At 37.8% G+C, this 21160-nt stretch overlaps 1 protein-coding gene across 50 annotated transcripts in view; it reads right to left on the bottom strand.

Annotated features, from left to right (window-relative positions):
- Positions 1-21160, bottom strand: part of LOC136845056 (longitudinals lacking protein, isoforms H/M/V-like) — a 252234-nt gene that overhangs the window by 195216 nt on the left and 35858 nt on the right. For 2 of the 50 annotated variants that reach the window (XM_067114853.1, XM_067114858.1), the window contains exon 6: positions 19870-20728. The exons of 45 other annotated variants lie outside the window; for them this stretch is intronic. In XM_067114853.1, coding sequence (XP_066970954.1) covers positions 20477-20728 — 252 coding nt within the window. In that variant the 3' untranslated portion in view covers positions 19870-20476. Of the gene's footprint in view, positions 1-2330; positions 3115-6509; positions 10482-12612; positions 13504-19869; positions 20729-21160 lie in introns of those variants that run through there. 3 more of the 50 variants (XM_067114818.1, XM_067114833.1, XM_067114827.1) reach the window with 3 other exon arrangements.

Consider the following 21160-nt stretch of genomic DNA (forward strand, 5'->3'; position numbering starts at 1 on the left):
TACCCTAATTCAAGAGGTATAAACTCTACTATGAAACTCATTTTTCAAGGAACACAATCCACTGGGGTACCATAACTGGTAAAAAATATCATCTCAAAGAATAGCTTGACAAGACTGATAGCAAATGAGTACAACTTTCAGATAAGTAAAGATACAGCCAAAAATAGCAGGCCAACCCCTAGCCCCTCACATACCTCTCTCAGTATTTTTTATTCTTGCACATTTGTAATTTTAAATCTGATCATAGGAGAAAGGAGGGATCTCAGTAAAGGCAGTGGTTTGCATTACAGGAATTCATTAAAATTGTACAAAGATTTTAATGTATTCATACCAAAGTACAAAGGACAGCATTACTAGGCCTCACTCGACACGTAAGCAACCAGTCCAAGTGTGTGCAGTTGTCTGCAATGAAATTTGTTATTTAACTCCTGCTAGCACCGATGTAAAATCTACCCACAGTACATGGTAAATATACAAAGACTTACTGTCTGATGCTTTCAATGAATACAGTTTACTGTGTTTACCTACAGAACCATATTCATCTGACTGTTTACTGATGGCACTGATAGCCTCTTGCAAATGTTTACAAAGCTAGTGCAGTAGGCTGCTAAGTCACCAACAAAGAGAGTGCTCTTTACATGAGAGGAAACTGCCTCCACAGTGATGTCACCAGCTACCACAAAATGCACAGCTAATGGATACCTCACTATGGAAATCCTCCCTCCAAAGACCTAGACAGTATCTCCCAAGCTTTACCTCTATGAACCCGTCTGACAAAAAAGAATCACTGTATCACTTGTATTCTCAACGAAATAAAAATTTATTTACTTATAGAAACCATACTGAAACAAGTTGGATTATCTAATCAACGGATCCTTCCTTTTAAAACCAAACTGGGATGAAGAACATAAGACTTTATATTCCAAATACCACACACTAGTCTGGCATTAATCATTTTTTCCATTAACTTACAGACTACAACTGGTTAGAACAACTTTTCTGTAGCTAGTGGATTCCAAAGCATATTAATTAGAATGATATTGGCAATTTTCCAACTTTTCAGAGGTAGACGTCTCTCATACCTTATTTGTTATTTTCAAAAGAAAGACCTATGCATTACCTGGCAGATACTTGAGCATCTCATATAACACTGCATCCTCAATTGGGGCAGTGGCCTCAGTTGAAGACTGAGAATCTCTATAAATTCTTTATCTCTAATGATTAACCTGATGGACATGAGCAGGCCTTCCTAAATCATCCTTTAAATTCCAGGGCTTCCTAAATCATCCTCTAAACTCCATCATAAGATCAAATGGAATGGACTAAGGTACTAATGAGTGAGTGAGGTAAAAGGAATTGAAAGGTACTTTGAGAGATTTCATTTCATATCTAACCCCCTAAAGGAAAAGAGGATGCTGACAATAATGAATAATGGTGGCAACTTCTCCCAAACCCTTGGTACTGGATGGTGTGAAATTGCATTAAATTAAATAAAAGCATAAAAAAAAAATGAACAGCGTGGGTACACTAACTCAAAGAGCCAATAGTACTTAAGAAACAAGGAATCAGGATCTTCACCAAACCTTGTTGCTTATAGACATGTAAAACCAAACATATTTTCCCTTTGTGTTTGATGAAAACTGCTACGTTACTCTGCCTTTGATTTATTTTTCCAAAGTTGGCGAGATGAAGCATTGGTAACATTACTCCATAAGGCATATATGGTCTGGGTAGCTGTAGCTGACTGCTGCACAATCTCCATAATTCCGAATTTAAGCTTTTGAACAACTGACTGCCTAATATCTGTATGCCTGGGTGTTTGTGATGCTTGCTTTCAATTTCCAGCATCATATAGAAATTCCCTGAGTCTCATTATGACTTTATATGACTGGTCTTAACTTTGTTGTTGCTTTTAACCATGTTAATCATACGGACCTTGTTTTCAAACTCAGACAGATGGGAGTTGATGGACCATTTCTTAGTGGTAAAAATTTTTGAATCACTTTCCAGCAAGACAGACTATTTCTTAGAAGAATGTCCACATACTACCAAACAAACAGGTGCCTTTCCTTACAGTACTAGTACATATTTTGAAGCGTAAAGCATTCATTCACAGATTATGCTTCAGAGCACTTCTCTGAGATAACTGCTGCAAAAAATGTTGTAATCCACAAAACAATGAGTTGCAAACAATCTCTCATGAGGCCAGCAGTGAAAAATGGAAAATGAGAGCTTTATTTCTTTAACCATTAGTTTGAATCCAAATGCTTTTGTAGGAGAATGTAAGCAACTCGAGAATATAATAAAAGGTGTGTTAGTGAAACTCAATATTGTAGTCAAATTTTTTTTAAATGCTCCTGGTGAGCACACATGCTTACATTACCAAACATAAACAGCGGGGAAAACAAGCTTTTAAAAAGCACTGCAATTCACACGAAACTCTCAAGGTTTTGTACTGTACTGAGAATAGAAGTGAGTAATCAACAAATTCCTCCTACCAAATTAAGATCTGATATACAGAAACTTCAGCGAAATTCATGTAGTGAACTATGGTAAATTTCCTACCTATTTTATCTAACCGCTACATTGCTGCCCAGAGGCCTTAAATGACATTTGAAAAAGATGACTGAATTTACTGATGCATCTTGTAGCGCTTAATGAATGCCTTCACAAAAATGGATTTGTTGCTTTGACGTGCATACTCATGTGTCTGTCTAAGTCCTCTTCTGACACAGCACGGTATGAACAGTGGAGACAGGCATCTTCCTTGCTTCCAGCATGACTGCGCTGGTGGCGTTTCAAGTTACCCAACTGACTGGCCTTGTAGGGACAAAACCGACATGAATATGGCTTCTCTGCGGTATGAGTACGGACATGAGACTTGAGGTGACTTAACTGACTGGCCTTGTAGGGGCAATACTGACATGAAAATGGCTTCTCCCCAGTGTGGGTCCGGACGTGAGTGGCAAGGGAAGTAGTCGACTTGGTACTGTAAGAACAGAACTGACAATAATGGATCTTGCCACCAGCTCCTCTACCGCCACTGTTGAAAGGCTCTGCTCTTTGTATCGCAACTGCTGCCTCTTGCATCATCATCTCATGACCCATCCCTACCTGTAGGGGAGGACATTTACCTATCTCAATTAGTGATAAAAAAAATCACTATAAAAAAAAAAAAGGTATTCAAACAACACCATAACCATTTAATATTCTTTATTTGAAATCAAAACTTTGTTCTCAAGAAAAAAAAATAAATAAGGCACAAATCATTCTAATTTGTGATTACAGACTATCAGTTCTCCTTATACAAATTCACTTTTGCAATGACATCTAACTTTAATCATGAACCACTTATTAATCTTTCCTAAGATAACAAGATAGTTGTATACAGTACATGTTATTGGCAAAATGGTGCTTCTTACTACTACTGAACAAAACTCAGTCAGCTACTTGAGTACACAGTAGTAATATACATTTTTCATATTACACTTTTCATCTTGCACTGTGATAAATCTAAATTACTACTTTCAATGTATGTGTTTTTAGGAAATAATGACTTCCACAGACAGAAATACCTGGTCTGGTATTAAAAAAGCTTCCAAACACTCATTTATCTATATCATACCAAAAGCTTCTGGGCGGTGTAGGTCCAAATAACAGATACAGGCAGTCCCCGCTTACCAGAAGGGGGTTCCGTTCCGACTGAGTGACAAGCAAAAATTGCTGATAACCGAAAATCAGCTATTTTTGGTGCTCCGATAACTGGAGATCGCCACCTCTGTTAGGTATGTATTGGCGCCAATACCAGTTTATCGGTGCCGATAAGTGGATATTGGAGATTTTCATCGCTCTAGACAAGTGCCATGAACCCGGATTGCCGATAACCAAGCCCGCTGACAACCTGGGACTGCCTGTAACTGATACTTGCCACTACTGCCAACACAAATGCATAAACTTGGTTTTTTTGTTCAAATTCTGAATTCTAAGTATTTGTAACTATGCCTTCACGGCAAAAAGTGGTGGTACGTGTAAAAAAAAAACCTGAAATGAAACTACGTAAACTACCACTCTCAAGAATGTGCGTGACACCCTCTAGTGTTATGGTAAAGTTCTTGCATTGGTTAAAATATTATGTTTTCCTTGTTTTGCTATTGACTGTCTTATGTATACAGGCAGTCCCTGCTTACTAGTGGCATCGGTCAACGGCGTTTCAGTGTTAAGGCGCTTGGTTGGCGATGTCATTAACCGGATTTTCGGCACTGGCCTCCAGTTAACGGCACCATGAAGCAGGGATTTCGGCGCCGATCTCCTGTTAACAACACCATTCAGTGGGGATTTCAGCACTGATCTCCAGTTAACAGCACCGTTAAGTGGGGATTTCAGCACTAATCTCCGGTTAACAGCGACGTTGTAGGGGTTTCAGTACAATTGTCACTGATTTTTGGTTAGCGGCGCTCGGCCGGGGACAGAACCCCCCCTCCAATTAACTGGGGACTGCCTAGATAACATCATATGTCATAACCAATCATTTTGTTATTTTGTTTATTTGTCAAAATACAGTTCTGTTTCATCAGCCGAATTCACTACTTGTCCGTCACATTAATGCAAATCCACTGTTGGTAACGAAATGCATAATTTCTACTAAGTTTATTGTCCATTGATAATTTTTATCTTTTTTACTACTGATTTTCCAAGTACATATACAGTATATAATGTTATAGGCTATCATAGTACTTTACATGTTTACACCTTGTACATAATTACTCTTGAGTGGACTGTAACCTAACGGTATGATGGTAACTAGCCTTCACGGTAACACAGCCAAGCCTAAATGTAGTGGTGCCTAGAAAATCTGATCTCTCAATGTACATGGAGCATAAGTGGGTAGGATATTATATGAAACTGATAATATTAGGAGTCTATAAGGTGGGCACATACAAATTCTCTCCTTCTGGTTCAGTAGTTAAAGTTGCAGTGATTATCCATACCATCATCATTGCTATCATTATTATTACTGAACTCGAGATATTTCAGGGTATTTGGATTGGTTTTAGTAAAATACACAATACATACTACCACATTTATGTATGTAAAATACATACTATGTATATGGCAGCATGTAACCACTGCCCAACCATAAGTATGCAGAAGGAAGGTACCTTGGTACAGGTCTTGGGATGGTGCAGAACCTCACGATCTGTTTTCCTGTATTTGCCAGAAACAAGAAAAGTATATGTTTTTTCAACTAAAAACATGAAGTTGGAAATTTCACCAGAGTTCCCTAATAAAGGCAAACACATAAACACTTCAAAAGTATGGCTTGCAGTGGGGGACTGCAGCTCAAAGAATGGACACGAAGACCTTACGCTATCGGCCTTAATATGGCCAATACGGGAAAATGGCTTTTCCTGGCAAAAGTTCCTCTACTACTAAACACATCTGTATGTTGATTTTCAGTACATTCTAGGTTTATAGCAAATGTGAACCTTTCCTGATACAATAATTTATTTGGCACTATGAGTCATATCACTTATGAGTATGCATGTGATATTTAAGACTGGTCATTCGTGTAGCCTTGTAAGGACAGAGCTCGCAAGAGAATGGTTTTTCCCCAGTATGAGTACGCATGTGAACTCTGAGATTGCTTGATGTACATGACTTGAAAGGGCAAAGCTGGCAAGAAAATGGCTTTTCTGGCCCATGTGTCAGCATGTGGACCTTTATATGACATAACTGGCTGGCCTTGTAGGGACAATACTGACACGCATATGGTTTTTCCCCAGTGTGGGTCCGAATGTGAGTGGCAAGGTGGGTGGCTGAATTGGTACTGTGAGGACAGTGCGGGCAATAATGCCTCTTTCGGCCAGCTCCTCTACTGCTACTGCTGAAAGCCTCTGCTCTTTGCATTCCACCTGCTGGATTCTGCCTCCATTCTTCAGGATCACTGCCCAGCCCTACCTGTAAGGGAGGACATTTACCCATCTCAATAAGGATTCAACAGGGTATGTCAACTTACACACAGCAAGGTTTGAATTACAAGTACACATCCACAATACAGGTTATATTCAAAACCCTCCTCAGTATCATACAGTACCAAGAATCCTGATTCACTTGGCAAGTAAAACAACTGTCCTCTTAAGGAATTGAATCTTCAATAGAAAATCATGATTTCATAAAACATTCATAAACTATAAAGACATATAATTGCCAAACCTATAGGTTTACAAATATTCCACATCCAGAAACTATATGGAAGTGCACGAAAGAAAACTTATATCTGGAAACCAACAGAAATAATCCTAAAAACTATTGAAAATCTCATTACATAGCAATTAACAAAAGCAGCTTATTTCAAGCACATGGCTTAAGCCAACCTTTGGTGATTTAGAAACGCTACTGGAGACCATAATGATAAAAAGATATCCATCTAGTCATTTAAGATCAGCTCACCCCACTTGACAAGCCCCTGCAAAGATGTCATCCTCCAATGCAGAATGATTTCAAAGTCATTTTCTTTTTGGGGGTCACTATAAAGTGACTGTGATGATTGCAAATAATCATACAGTGGGAAATCCATTCCCATCAGAAAGCCACTAGGAATGTAATTCAGATGTATTTCTGGGACTACCTCAGAACACTGTGCACAGGATAAAACAAAGGCAATGACATTTGTCACATGCCAAAGTTACAACGTCTGCTGAACTCCTTCATTCAATTTCCTCTGGGTAAGCTGGTTCCTCGCTGGGTGAGCGGGTACCGTTCTCAACTACCACTCTGTTGGTCGTGAGTTCGAATCTCCGACCAGCCAGTGAAGAACAAGAGGAATTTGTTTCTGGTGATAGAAATTCATTTCTCGCTATAATGTGGTTCGGATTCCACAATAAGCTGTAGGTCCCGTTGCTAGGTAACCAATTGGTTCTTAGCCACGTAAAAATAAATCTAATCCTTCGGGCCAGCCATAGGAGAGCTGTTAATCAGCTCAGTGGTCTGGTTAAACTAAGATATACTTTACTTAACTCTGGGTAAGCTAATCTACCACTGGCATGCAGGCTCCAGCAAGAAAAGAAAAACAGAAAGGCATTTCCTTTTGATTTCCATCTTTTGACAAATTTTATAAATTCAACAATTCCTAAGATTACATATTTACCTAGACCAAAAATGCAAGATTAACAAGACGGGAGATAGTGAAGAAAATGTGTCACATTCAACCCGCAGAAGCAGAAACATTAAATATGATGATGATTCAGCATGTGATTCTTAAGACTGGTCATGTATGCACACTTGTAAGGACAGAGCTCACAAGAGAATGGTTTCTCCCCGGTATGAGTGCGCATGTGGATCTTGAGATTACCCATCTGAGAGGATTTGTAGGAGCAATGATGACAAGCAAATGGCTTTTCTGCAGTGTGCGTTCGCATATGAACCTTAATGTGGGCTAACTGGGATGCCTTATATGGACAATGCTGACATACGAATGGCTTTTCCCCAGTGTGAGTCCGAATGTGACTGGCGAGGCGAGTTGTGTACCTCGTACTGTAAGAGCAGTAAGAGCAACAGTGAGTCTTGACACCACCCTCTCTGAGGTTACTGCTGAAATTTTCTCCTCTGTGCATTCCAAATGGTGCATCCTGCATCCTTCCTTCGTGATCGGCACTCAGCCTTACCTGTAAGGGAGGACATTTACCTGTCTCAATAAAAATTCAACAGGATCTTAATGTCACCCTACAGATAAAATACTAAAACAGAAACAAAATTCTAAGCTATAGGTACTCTCAACACCATCACCAGTATCATTACAACTAACCATTCTGAAGTATACTAAATGATAAGGGCCAGATATGTAATCAGTAAAAAAAAAAATTGCAAACCAACATAACCAAACTCGGAAGATGTAATTCAAGCTACACAACGATGCATCTGTAAGAGACCAACCATCCTTCACAGAGCACAAGTGTAGATCTAAAAGGACCCCCTGAAGTCCATATGTATAACTGATGAAAAATAACATAGGCACTAACTATCCCATTCACCTACAATTCTCATATAGCAAAACACTGTTTTTTTCTGTTCCCAAATATCAGTTTACTTCACCTTGGCAGTTCCTGGTAGTAAGCACTAAAACAAGATTAAGTGGCGCTACACCACAGTTCTCTATGATTTATTGAGTAGCCACAATTAGCAGCAACATAATTTGAACCTGGGACAAATTCTTATGGCCCACAACATTCTTTAAGCTCATGCAGTGAATATGGCTAATAGAGTAATCCTAGCTCCTCCCAAATATCTGTTAAATCCCACAAAACCAAGAGGCAAAAGTTTCCAAGCCTGCCAATTTAAGCTTAGCAAACTAACACCTTTTTCTTCCTGCCTTGCAAATGTTCGAAGGTTTCCACATCCAAATCACACTTCCTGTGTATATCCAAAATATAATCCTGTGGAATAACTCTGCCCTTAGGTATCCCAGGTTCTTTAGGAGCATTCAAAATATGTTACTTTACCTTTAACCTAACAGGATATAAGGCTTACCATTAAAAGATTTCTGGTATAACTTGTATGTAAAAATATTTGACTGCATTTTCCACTCAAACTTAGCAACAATTGGCACAGGGTAAAGAGGACCTGGAAAGCAAAAACTGATGCAGAGGGTAACCACAAATGAAGGCAGTGTACACAGCTATCAGAAGCGCAGTTTACTGTATGAAAAGACAATCCTCTAGAAAACTGCTAAGCTTGTGCACTTGCTAAATCATTTACTACTACCAAGCAACATCCCCTCCTCACCACCTCATCCAAATTAGAGAAGTGATTTTTATTCCATATTTATCTGGCCAAAGCCAGTAACTTGAATTCATTTGATTCTCCTGAGGTTCACCTGTGATAAGTAACTGCTCTTGGTACAGAGTAAGCAAATGCCAGATTAATTAACATCAAATGTTCCTCAAAACTGTACTGCAGGGGCAGCTGTGCCCACTAAAATCCTTTTTAATGATTTTTCTGATTTATAAAAAGAACTTGTTCCATAGATATCCCCAAAAAATATGACATAAATGGCTATATAAAAAAAAAAAAAAAAAAAATGAATAAAAATCAAACGAATTAACAGGTTACCGTTATTATTGTTAAATGATTGGTGTCACTAAAAAGGCAGGCAGGCACTGGAGACTTGTACAAAAATACTTGTCTATTTTCACTTTTAATGTTAGTTCTAGTAAAGGAAATACTGTACTAATATTTTAAGAGCTGAAATTTTGTGTACAAGACAATGAACATTCTGAATCAGTCTGGGGGAGTGCGCAATGAATACAGTATCCCTTCATCAAAGAATATAAAATAAAATGAAAATTTACTGGCAAGAAAGTGAAGTGACTGCACTGTACACAAATATACCGTATCTCTAATAATCACTGCATAGTATGAGGTAATATTAATTCCTCAGCTGTTCACTGCAGACAGGTGATTCAGGGTCTTGCACTGGGTTTGACAGGTAATTTTAAAAAACCTTAATCTGGTGTTTCTTTGATATGTATATTTATATTTCCCAACACTTTTTTAGGATGCTTACGGAAATTGGTCGCAATTTAAGTCAGTTAGACTAGTTACAGCATGCATTCACAAAATTCTAGATTCAGCTATATATGCAGGAACACATACGGGAACATTCCTCTGGTAAATAACATTAAATGGACAAAATAAAATAGCACACTTTCATTAGAAAACAAAATTTGTTTATTACCAACTACCCTGTTCTACAGTACAAGATTAATTTATATAAATAAAATTAAAGAGTATATTCCTTAATGCAAATACAGTAGCAAATATACTGTACTATACTATATGTACTTCAAGAAGCTAATTTACGAAAAATTACAAAATTATAATTAATTTGTATTTTCCATAGCTAACAAACCTGCGGTCTTAGCATACGGATAGATCTTTTCAATGTTAAGACCCAGGTTTGTTCTGCACAAAAACAAAATAAATTTTTTAGGTACTTACCTCTATCATTAGCTTTATCTGCGGCTACTGCGGCCACCAGCCGCAGATAAAGCTAACGATAGAGGGTAGGTTTCACCTTAAATTTTTTTGTACTGTACAGTCTGCAATTATCAACTGAGTTGCTGAGGAATATTAACACCATGTTTTGCCCAAACATGCATATCAAGGCTCCTTTTATTAGATGCGCAATACGAACACAAATGACAAGCGTAAAGTCTGTCCTTTGTGTGTGTTCGCAAATGGGACTTTAGATTGGACATCTGATTGGCCCTGTACGGGCAATGCGGACAGGGAAACGGCTTCTCGCCAGTGTGGGTCCTCATGTGGTTGCTAAGATTTGTTGTTATGTAGGTCCTATAAGAACAATACGAACACTGATGCAATTTGGCGCCAGCTCCACTATTGCCGCCACTGTTGTTGCTCTTCACACTTTGCAAGGTTACCGCAATCCTCTGGAGCATCTCGCCATCCCTGTCCAGCCCTACCTGTATGGGATGACGTCCATCCAACTGAGTATGCATATGACCAAACAGTTACTTTCCAGAAAAAATTCTGCTACCTATTCTAACACCTTTTCAGCAAAATGAACTAAAAATATTTTCATTTCATATACACAAACTTATTCTACTTATGTATTGCCATTCACCATATGACTAGCTAACTCAAGGGTAGGTCATTCTTGGGAAATAGAGAACATTCTCACTACTGAAGGGAACTTCCCTATCTAGGGAAAGCCCCTCCTCATTATATTACGTTATCCCATGTCACCCAGTCTTGTAGAGGTCACGTCTTATAATTTGTGCGGTTGCAAGGATTGCCTATGAAGTAAGAGGTTTGTAAAGTGAATTAAATCAAATTTAATGTGTTCATGCAAGTGGCAAACATCTTACTATATTTGTGCTTGCGCCAAGGCACTACAGAAGCATGAAGCACTGTAACACTGTCCAGCACATAAGCAACTTGGGTTTGAAAACCTGGAGATAAAGATGCAAATGTTCTGTTTTCTTTAAAATACTCGTACCTATAGTATTCCCAGGGATTTGACTACCTGGAATATAGTGGACCAATGTATGAAAACACTGATGTCAGACAAATTCTAGGAAATTCTTGCACAAACAAAGCTGGAGACCTCTTCAGTGGCAAAATCACAGACTGCTTATGGATGTGGCAATGCTTTCCTTTTAGTGGTTTCTGTATTTTTATTTTCAAGTATAAAATAAAAATGGTGTTATTTTGAAGCTGTCTACTTATCCTTTACTTGTAGTATGTTTTCAGTATGTTTATGTTAAAATCTAGAAAACTACAGAAATACAAGAATAAAACGATGAACTGAATGCAGTTGAAAATTTCTGCAGACGATACTAGAATCTCAAGTTAGGAATGAGATGATGTCAGCTGACACCATCAGAAACTTACTTTGACCCATGAAATGCACAATTAATCCCATACTATTTCTTCTTCCTACCAATATTCAAAGAAATGTCAATCCCCTTCACTGCATCAATTCCTTTCGCAGAAAACCGTACAAACTGAGAACTGATGAGTGATTACTACATTCTGTGCGGGTACACCAACCTGTGCAGCTGACATTTTAGCAGTCAGGACAACCTGAGCTGTCACTCAAGAACCAAAGGTTAAAGATATTCTCTCTTCAAAATGATCACCAAAAATCAACCTATATTGCAGGTTAAATATCAGACCAAAGCCCTGGCTGACAACTACTTTTGCCTGAGATAAACCACTTGTTCAGGACAACAACAGGGAGTGAAGGCATACCTATACAGGTCAAACTCCCACACATTTTTGATAGTATCTTTATCTATCCTAATTCTAACAATTCCTCCTTAAAAACAGAAATAATGGATAAAAATCCTACAAGACAACCTCAGAGTTGACCTGAAAGAAAAAGGTATACCTAGAATGGGCAAGACTTTCTTAAGAAACACTGACAAAGCTTTCAACACTAAAATTTGCAATCACCTTGAACTGCACTCAAGGTAATCGCACTAACTGCTTGATATTTATACTTCTGTTTCACCAACTGCAGGGTGTAATATTGGGCAAAAAACTCAAAGGATATAAATTTCTTCAAAACTTCAAATTCCTTGATTTCCTAATTCTCAAGTTAACTGTATTAAATGTTTCTACACTCTAAACACAGATTTTGTCACCTACGCATCAAAAAGATGAGGGACAGCCCAGATTTGCAAAGAAAGTAAACTTGAGTGATATTTTCGCAATAGTGCAGAAATGCCCAGACAGTGGCTGAGGAACAAATTAATCGGTGCTGGTTTTAAGTCCTGTGACTGGAAAATCTCCCCAAAACGTAAGTGCTTCTCTGGCCTCTCAGGACTTTGTTTCCTAACTTAATGTTGCTCATCAAATGGTTAGTGGGCCCTTGTGTAGCTAAAATATTCTTTCCATTATAGTGACGACACCCCCCCCCAAAAAAAAAAAAAAAAAAAAAAAAAAAAAAAAAAAAAAATTTCCCTTCAAGCCAACTCATCAATTCCTCAAATGAAAGCGTTCAAGCATGATCACAGGTGTTTACCGTAGTTAATGTGTAATCCTGACTAACAGTACAGTATTACACTTTTTGATGGAAATGAAAACAAACTTTTTTCTCCATATGTATGTATATAAACATACATATCTACATATATTGAAAAATACATACAGTAAGTACATATTTACAAAGTTGAGTACTGTATATGAATATATAAAATTAAAACTGCAGTCACTTTGGCCATGACACAAGAAACTTACCGTACTTCACTTAAGTTCTGACTTCTCCATAAATCTGTAATTCTGTCAGATGGCAAAACAAAAATATTTAAAAGATCTAGATATGAAACTTCCATCTACTACAGTACAGCAAAGCTATTCTGTTTTCTACCAGTTCTGTAATTGTGGTATCAAGTATCTCATAATTTGCCACAAAACATGTGATCAAAAACTCTTCAACTATTGTATTTAGATGAGTCTTTCACAATGAGCTTTAATAATATAGATCTTCACTGATGCAATACTACCTTACTGGGAAAGACGCAGCTGATTCTTGATGCAAGAAACTGACTGCAGTGCACACAAAGATTCACTTCCAGTTCACTAGGCCAACCTTTAAATGTAGAAGTCATCATATCTCTGACAGGTAGGGGTGTCTGGTTGCTGAATCTGATGGTGCTTAGCCATGTGACCCTTAAGAATAGACTTAACAGAAGTACGGTAGGAACACAATGTACACGAAAATGGCTTTTCACCCGTGTGGGTCATCAAGTGTTTCCTCAAGTTATCCTTCGTAATGGATGAGAAAGGACAGTGGGGGCAACGATGGGGCCTCTCGCCAGTATGAATACGGAGGTGGCGCTTTACATCCGAAGAGAAACGGGTGGTGTAGGGGCAATACTGGCAGTGGTACAACTTGCTACCGTTATTGGAGACCCTTCCACCTTCTGTCGGTTCCTGCTGCCTTCCCATGGCCATGAAATTACTGGCCTCATAGCTCACCTGTAGGGAAGGGTCGTCTTACACAGTGTCTCAAAACGAATACAATACATGTAAAGCAAAAAGCTTCCAAAACACACAGCTACAGAAACTGGTCAATCCATCACTTTGACATTTAAAAGCCAATACTAGAGCTTTTTAGACAAATTTTGTTAAATATCCTTCAATAAAAACTACAATAGGAAATTTTATCACCCAAGCCACACAACTTTAGGCTGTTGGTAAGCAAATTCTGCATCAATGTACAATTTTTCTCTATTTAAAGTTAGGTCAAATATACTTTTATACAATAAAAAACTAGCAAACACAGCTACAATTTGGATAAGTAACATGTCCCACATTCATCCACAATTAAAGTTTTGAATCAGTTATTTCCACTACAAGCTTACAATTCAGGTTTCTTTCAACACTCAACAAGTAGCATCAAGCAGAAATAATGACCAAAAACATCAACCAGATCTATCTCAATTTTTAGGACTTTTCACATCCACCTAAATGTGTGATTAATTAACATCCACTGTAATGCCTGAGTCACACATCGGTGATTCAAGGACGCACACATCGTAATGGGTAGTTTTGGCAATCATCACCATCATGGGGTGTGTGTGTTTCAGTCACACATTCACAATTCAAGAGCGTGCAATGCTCAACTGCCAAATTACAGCGCCATTATGCTGTAATTACAACCAAATCACAAAAAATCGCCATGAATCTAGTTTGGCGACATGCACCAAGTGATGGCGGATACTGGTGCATGTCGCAATTGCGAGTTACGATCTGCGCAATGTAATTATGATAAGTGGTGACGCCATCTTGTCATTGTTGCATAGTGCACAATGACGACGACAAATGACAGTTTACGCGGTGGGACGGCCTTTTAAATTTTACAAAAATCCGCCATCACTTGGTGCACAGCGCCAAACTCAGCGACGCAGTAACAATTCATGGCAATTGTTGGTGATTTGGTCACAGTTACATCATAAAGGCGTTGTAATTAGCAAATTTTCAGCCGTTACGCACTGCATGTCAAAACTGCCAATGTGACTCGGGCATAATATACTAAACAAATGGACTGACTGATAAAACTGAATAAAGTTACACTGCAGCTGAATAACTAACAGATAACTGAAGGAACTAACATTACCACAGGCTCAACACAAAATACTTAAAGCTAGTTGAAATAATAATGGCATTGATATAAAAATGTTTTGATTAATCTTTTCTTTATCATTAACTATACGGTCTCTTTTTTGTAAATTTCCTTGAGAAGTAAAACTGACCAAAAGCAATCCGTAATAAAACTGCAGCTGTCTTCAAACATCATCATCATCTTCATGAGTGTTCAACTATTATGTCACTGCAATCGAGTCTCCTTTCCTCTGCAACAGCAAGTTCATTTTTGCTTCCTAAAACGCACGCAGTACAGTACTACAATCAACTGAGTAGAACAAGCCCTTACCCTATTGCTCCTCATTTCTTACCATCCATTCTTATTATATCACTGTTGAAACCAACCTCCATTGCCTAGGAAATATATCTCATTCAGTAACTGTTAGCATCTCTCTATAATCTCTGTCACCTACGCACTCAAAATCTACTTCCAAATCCTCTTACAATGCTCTAGTGTAATCTTTCATAAAAAGCATGATTTTTAACCATTTGCTCTTTTCATATTTCAAATCAAATATTTTTTGCCATCATTTGAAAGCCACTTTTCAGCACAACAAAAAATATCTACAAATTAATACTATCTAGCATTCTCAAATACCTTTAAATTCTCTATACGATGACTTTTAATGTGTGTTAATGAATGTCCCTTGAGAAACAAGGTTTTCATCATCAGTAGAAATACTAAACAATGGTTGTGAAACTATATGAGGGTTTCATGAACTACTACTGCTTTTTTTATACACAGATTGTATTATTAACTGGAGACTAGCCTAACTAGCCACCCACCCATTAGTTACATTACAGGTGTACAAAAAAAATACGGTGACCCAGAACTATGGGATTTCCTTCAATACCAATGATCACAAATAAAAACATTCTAATGAAAAACAAATCAATTGTAAGCTCTACAAACATCAAGTATCACCCTGACTGACACAACTCAACATGGAACTAATTAGTATTGGCCAATTATACAAAAACCAAAGAAATTATATATAATACATCAGAAAACCATTCTTACTGTAAATTATATGTTTACCGTGAAACTATGATATGTACTGACATCTCTCCCTGATATGTTATCCTTAGAAGAAAAAAAAAAGAGAGAGAAAAGAGAGAGAGAAAAAAAAAAAAAAAAAAAAAAAAAAAAAAGAGAGAGAGAGAGAGAGAGAGAGAGAGAGAGAGAGAGAGAGAGAGAGAGAGAGAGAGCGAGCAAATTCTGCATTAAACTGCATTAAAACCTTACTGAAAGCCACCTTCCAAGTTGGAAGATACAAAAGTTATACAAAGGTTATATAAGCAATGAGTCCACATGAAAAACTTATATTACACATAGAATCTTTTGTTACTGTATATGTTGATTTCGACATTCTGTATCAACTTCCACCTTCAAGGTCTACATCACCACATTATAATTCCATACTGCAACTCCCTGCAATTCTAGTTTTCAAGTCACAGTAATTTTAAAGCACAGCATCATAAGTTTACTTGGACAACTCCATTTTATGACGAACTACGAGTTGTATTCTTCCACTTGCTTATAAACAGACAGAGCACACTGAAATGTACGTCGTACTATCTTGTCAATAGAAATGAATCCCTGAGTCACAGAATAGTTCATGATTCCTTCAAAATTGCTCAATATATTCCTTAAAATTTTGCATATACCACAGTACAACTAACTTTCCCTTGTTTTACGTACCTTTTCTCTAAGGCTGAATTCTTATAAGAGAGGAGAAACTTGTTTAGTTACTTAGGTGAATATAATAGTTTTGCTATCTAAAAGTAGCGTTCATTTCAGCCCTGCTGAATGTAACATATGTATATTCCTTTAGTCAAAACGTGAGCAGCTGGAAGTCACTTAAATAACTTTTTAAACTTAAAATCAAGAGAGACTGCAATGTTTAAAAAAATGAAATTCATAAAGAAAATATGACAGGCAGTCCCAAGCTATCGGTGGGGGTTCCATTCCGACGGAGTGACGGTAAGCGAAAATCACCAATAACCAAAAGTCGGTGATTTATCGGTGCTGATAACCGGAGATCTGCACCTCTGTTAGGTATGTTTAAGCGCCAATAAGCAAAAAACGGCGCATGTCGGCACTGGAAATTGCCAATTTTCGTCACCAGACAAGCCCCATAAAACTGGATCGCCAATACCTGAGCCAGCCGATAACTGGGGACTGCATGTATATCAAAATGTTAATCCGCTACAGCAGCACTTTTATACAGTATAATCAATCACATGAAAATAAGGATTGATGTTTTTGGTCAATCTCAACACAACTTCCCACAAACTAAACACAGCATGTGAAATTCACAACAGGTACTGCATATCTCCTTTAAAATAAAGCAGTGCACTGTTGAATTATCTAAAACCAAGTACACTTTAACTGTACTTCTTTAGAATCAAGAATCAAATTCAACAATACAACTTATTGACACGCTTGAGACTTCAGTACAGTCCTGGATGTTTAGTGAGGTTATAAAACAGTACAAGAAATACAACAAAGTAGTAACTATGCCTGAGAGTGTAAAATACTCGCTGTGAATGTCCTACTCTTAAAATTAACCTAAATTAAAAACACTTCTGTTTCCTGGAGTTACATTCATCTAGTAACTACTAAAGTGACAATGTCAACATAATTTTTAATATCTGCAAATGCCAAAGGATGACAAGCAAATATATTAACACCAAACTGAACAAAACATTTATGCGGCCTCTTCACACAGACTCGTCCTTGTGATTACCAATGTGACTATGTTATAGCTTAAACCTTCAAACCTACGTAAAACAATTAACTCAAAATTCCTAACAGTCACAAAATTGGCTTAAACAAAGGCTACAGGGGTTTATAAACCCACTTTAACTTAAGAATACGAAAATGGAGAAGTCAAAAATTCCCTACTGTTACTCCTCGGCTATAAACAGACTTGAGTACATCAATGCTTATTCTTTATGTGAGTCCTGAGGTTTCCTTTCTGAGTAGATCGATAGGGGCAAAACCAGCAAGCAAACGGTTTTTCCCCAGTGTGGGTGCGCATGTGGTTCTCGAGATTGGTTCTGGCAACGGAGGTGTAGTTACAGAAGTAGCAACGAAACTTGTTTTTGACGTCGATTCCTGGTGGCGTTGGTGCAGATGCTGATGCTAAAGCTGATGTTGATGTTGAGGTGGGGGTGGTGGTGGTGGTGGTGGAGGAGGAGGAGAAAGAAGAAGAAGTGACAGCAGCAGCAGCAGCGAAGGCGCTCCTGACAGCCAGGCTGGCCCAGTGATATCTAACCAGGGCATGCTGTCGAAGAAGGCTTTGTCTCACTAAACAAAATATTCCAAAAGGCTTATGCTTATATTCATTTAACAGCTACTACAATGGTAATGCCACTACCTAAAGCTAAGCATGCAATGTTCTTGGCAGAAAACAAAATCAGTTACCAGAAGAGAATAAAATGCTGTAAAACTGCACTCATACTGTCCAGTAATTTGAATAACAGCTTGCTCAGTAGTAATTTGAATAACAGCTTGCTCAGTAGAAAATCAGGCAAGTGGTAAAAGACTGGACAACTACGTAAGAGGTACAACATCACCACCCACCTCCTTACAGTCATAAAAGTTACTCTTGACAAAACACCTTTACCTTCAACATTGAAAGAAAAACCCCAATCGCTCAAGTACAAAATTGGATGGCTGGCTGGCTGTATGCTAGCTGCAGCCACAGCCAGTGCACTGGGAATGTGACAGGAATCTTGGTTGAAATAGTATGGTAATACTTACAAATATATAACAATGTAATATGAAATTTAATACCTCTCCCAAAAACTAATGTAATAAATATTACACACATACGCAAGGGCAAAAGTAAAATTACACTAAAAATTCAAGTGGTGGATGAGGCCTCACAGACATCCAAAGTAAGTACTGAAATAACAATCATTAAGAACTTGAGTGGCAGGTTGTTGTGCAACAGTTTAAAATGCAATGGCAAGACTGGAAGTCCTCCAAAACTCAAGTATGAAATTTCTTTTTTCTGTGAGGAGAAGCTGCAAAGATTTCCCAGATACAGTATGGGAACTCTTAAAGATCTGAATAACCTCAAGCTATGCCTGAGCACAGTGTACAGTATTTTAGACCCTTTTACAGAGTATCTACTAAACTGTCTCAACACAGGAGGAGCACAAAGGCAATGCAATGAAGGGATAAAATGAGGAAAACTGAGGTTATGTGCATGCAGGAAATATTTTTTTTTTTTTTTTTTTTTATTAATTTCAACCTAGTGTCAAAATTAACTACGCAGTCACCCTGACTCATCAGAAACTGATCACCAGACCCAAAGTAGATTGCTACTCTTTGTTAAAATGCTGAGACTTTTTTTTACCAAACTTGAAGGGAATGCTTTTGAGTTTAATCATGGATCTTGAAGCATTTAAGTCTTACTCCATCCTCTGTGCCTCTGTCTACCTGCATCAAAAACCAGATATGCCAGCAACATTTACCATGATCAACCCACTAGGAAGTCTTATTAATAAAATGAAGGACCTACACAACTAAACTTGAAAAACTCAACACATCATCACCTCTGAACCTCAAAAGCATACGGTACACACACTGAGAATCGTATATAAAGAAATCCTTGGAAGACCAAAACAGCTGCTACTTCTAAAATGACAAATTTTAAAGTACTTTGTATTTTTCCGAACATACAAACCCTTGGATAGGGGACTTACTTTCAGAGCAAGCTGAAGCCGGCCATTAAACTTAAAACAAGGTGGATATTGGTAGCTGGCTACTGATGGAAGGGGAGGTAATCCCCTCCATCCAGTTGGTACGCATCCACTTTACTTTTGGCAGCGTCGGAGACAGATGCGTCTCTTCTGCTGCCTGCCATTCGATTCAAGTCTTTATTATTCTTTTCGTTTTTCAATATAATTTTTGTTTTGAGATATTATCCCACTTGGAAGTCTTATAAGTAAATCAAGAGTTCAAAACGTACTTCATCCCCTCCCAAAAAAGCGCACAGGGTTAACGTCACAGATTTTTACAAATTTACAGTACTCACAACATATCTTATTAAAAAAAATACAACTGTTTAAGAATACATCTCTCACTGCTGCTACATAAATGTTTGTATACAGAACGATCTTTCATGACTTACCCTCAAAATGTCAAGCTTCTCAAATCACGGGGAGGTAAATCATTACAACAGGTCAACTTTAATATAAATATATTCAATTCAGACTACAAACTTAGTATGTACAATATTCCTGGGTTTATGCTTTCTAAAACCTCTACTTCATCTTTTCTTTTGCAACACAAGCAACTAAACTTGTACAAGGAAAAAACAGTGAACACATGTTACATTTACTGCCAAAACAATTAGGTTACCATTACTTTTAGGTATAAATGGAAAACTAATATGTATAATATTTTACTTTCATGCGCATATGGCCCAGTAAGTTTCAATACAATACAAGTGCTTTACTTTTTATAATTTCAGTTTATATGTACCAATTAATATATGTTTGTGTAAAATCATAAATTTCACAGTTTTTACATTAAAAAATTTGTACAAAGAAAACTAATAGTCCTTACACAGCACACTGTTTATCGCATCATCCATGGCAATTATCTAGAGACTGGAGAACTGGCACTTTGAAATACATCAATGAAACACCAAACAGCAAAACAACTACCCTGTGTGCAACTCAAACCTGCCGATACCCTCTACATGCACAGCACGCCACTCCCAATGAAGTCAATCCACTCACGCAATTCATCGTCCCCCGTACATGACTCACTGTCATTCGAATGTCTTTATTTGCGAAAAGATGAGTGGCGCTTGAGCACGTGGGCTTTGACGGGGGTACTTTGCGTTGAGCGATAGTCACAGAAAGGGCATTTGAAAGGTTTTTCGCCCGTGTGAGTTCTTATGTGTCGCTTCAAATCACTCATTTGCTTGAAGGTCGACCTGTTGCAATATGGACACTGGAATACCTGCTGCGTCCAACTCCCGCCACGTGGGTAGACCCTTGCTGCAGCCGTCTCCTCAGCAACAGCGCTTAGGCCCTAGGAGGACACAAACCCTAATTACAGCCACGACTTGACAACATGAAAATGTCAAAGCAAATTGAAAGGCTTACAGGCTATCTGACTTCAAAAAGTCCGAGTAAAATAACACTAATATAACATTACAAAACAAATGCTACAACTCCTTTCTAGAACCTACTGAAGACCACTGGACTACGACTCGGACTTGATGCTTCAAAGAAACTATTTGTCAAAGAAAAAGATTTACCAAAATTTAGCAACGTTGCTTTTCAAGGTAACATAACAGTGCTACTCATACAAGTGTGCCTTACAGTATATTGGCTCTCTACCAGTCTATACAGATAGTTTTTTATAGGTTACTAAATAAAACGTACATCATTCACATCTATACAAATCCCAACTAGCAAAACCTTTCTAACAAGGCAGAAAGTGAAAACAATCATTGCAATG

This window comes from Macrobrachium rosenbergii, chromosome 13 (assembly GCF_040412425.1).
Source record: "Macrobrachium rosenbergii isolate ZJJX-2024 chromosome 13, ASM4041242v1, whole genome shotgun sequence".
Taxonomy (NCBI): Eukaryota; Metazoa; Arthropoda; class Malacostraca; order Decapoda; family Palaemonidae; genus Macrobrachium; species Macrobrachium rosenbergii.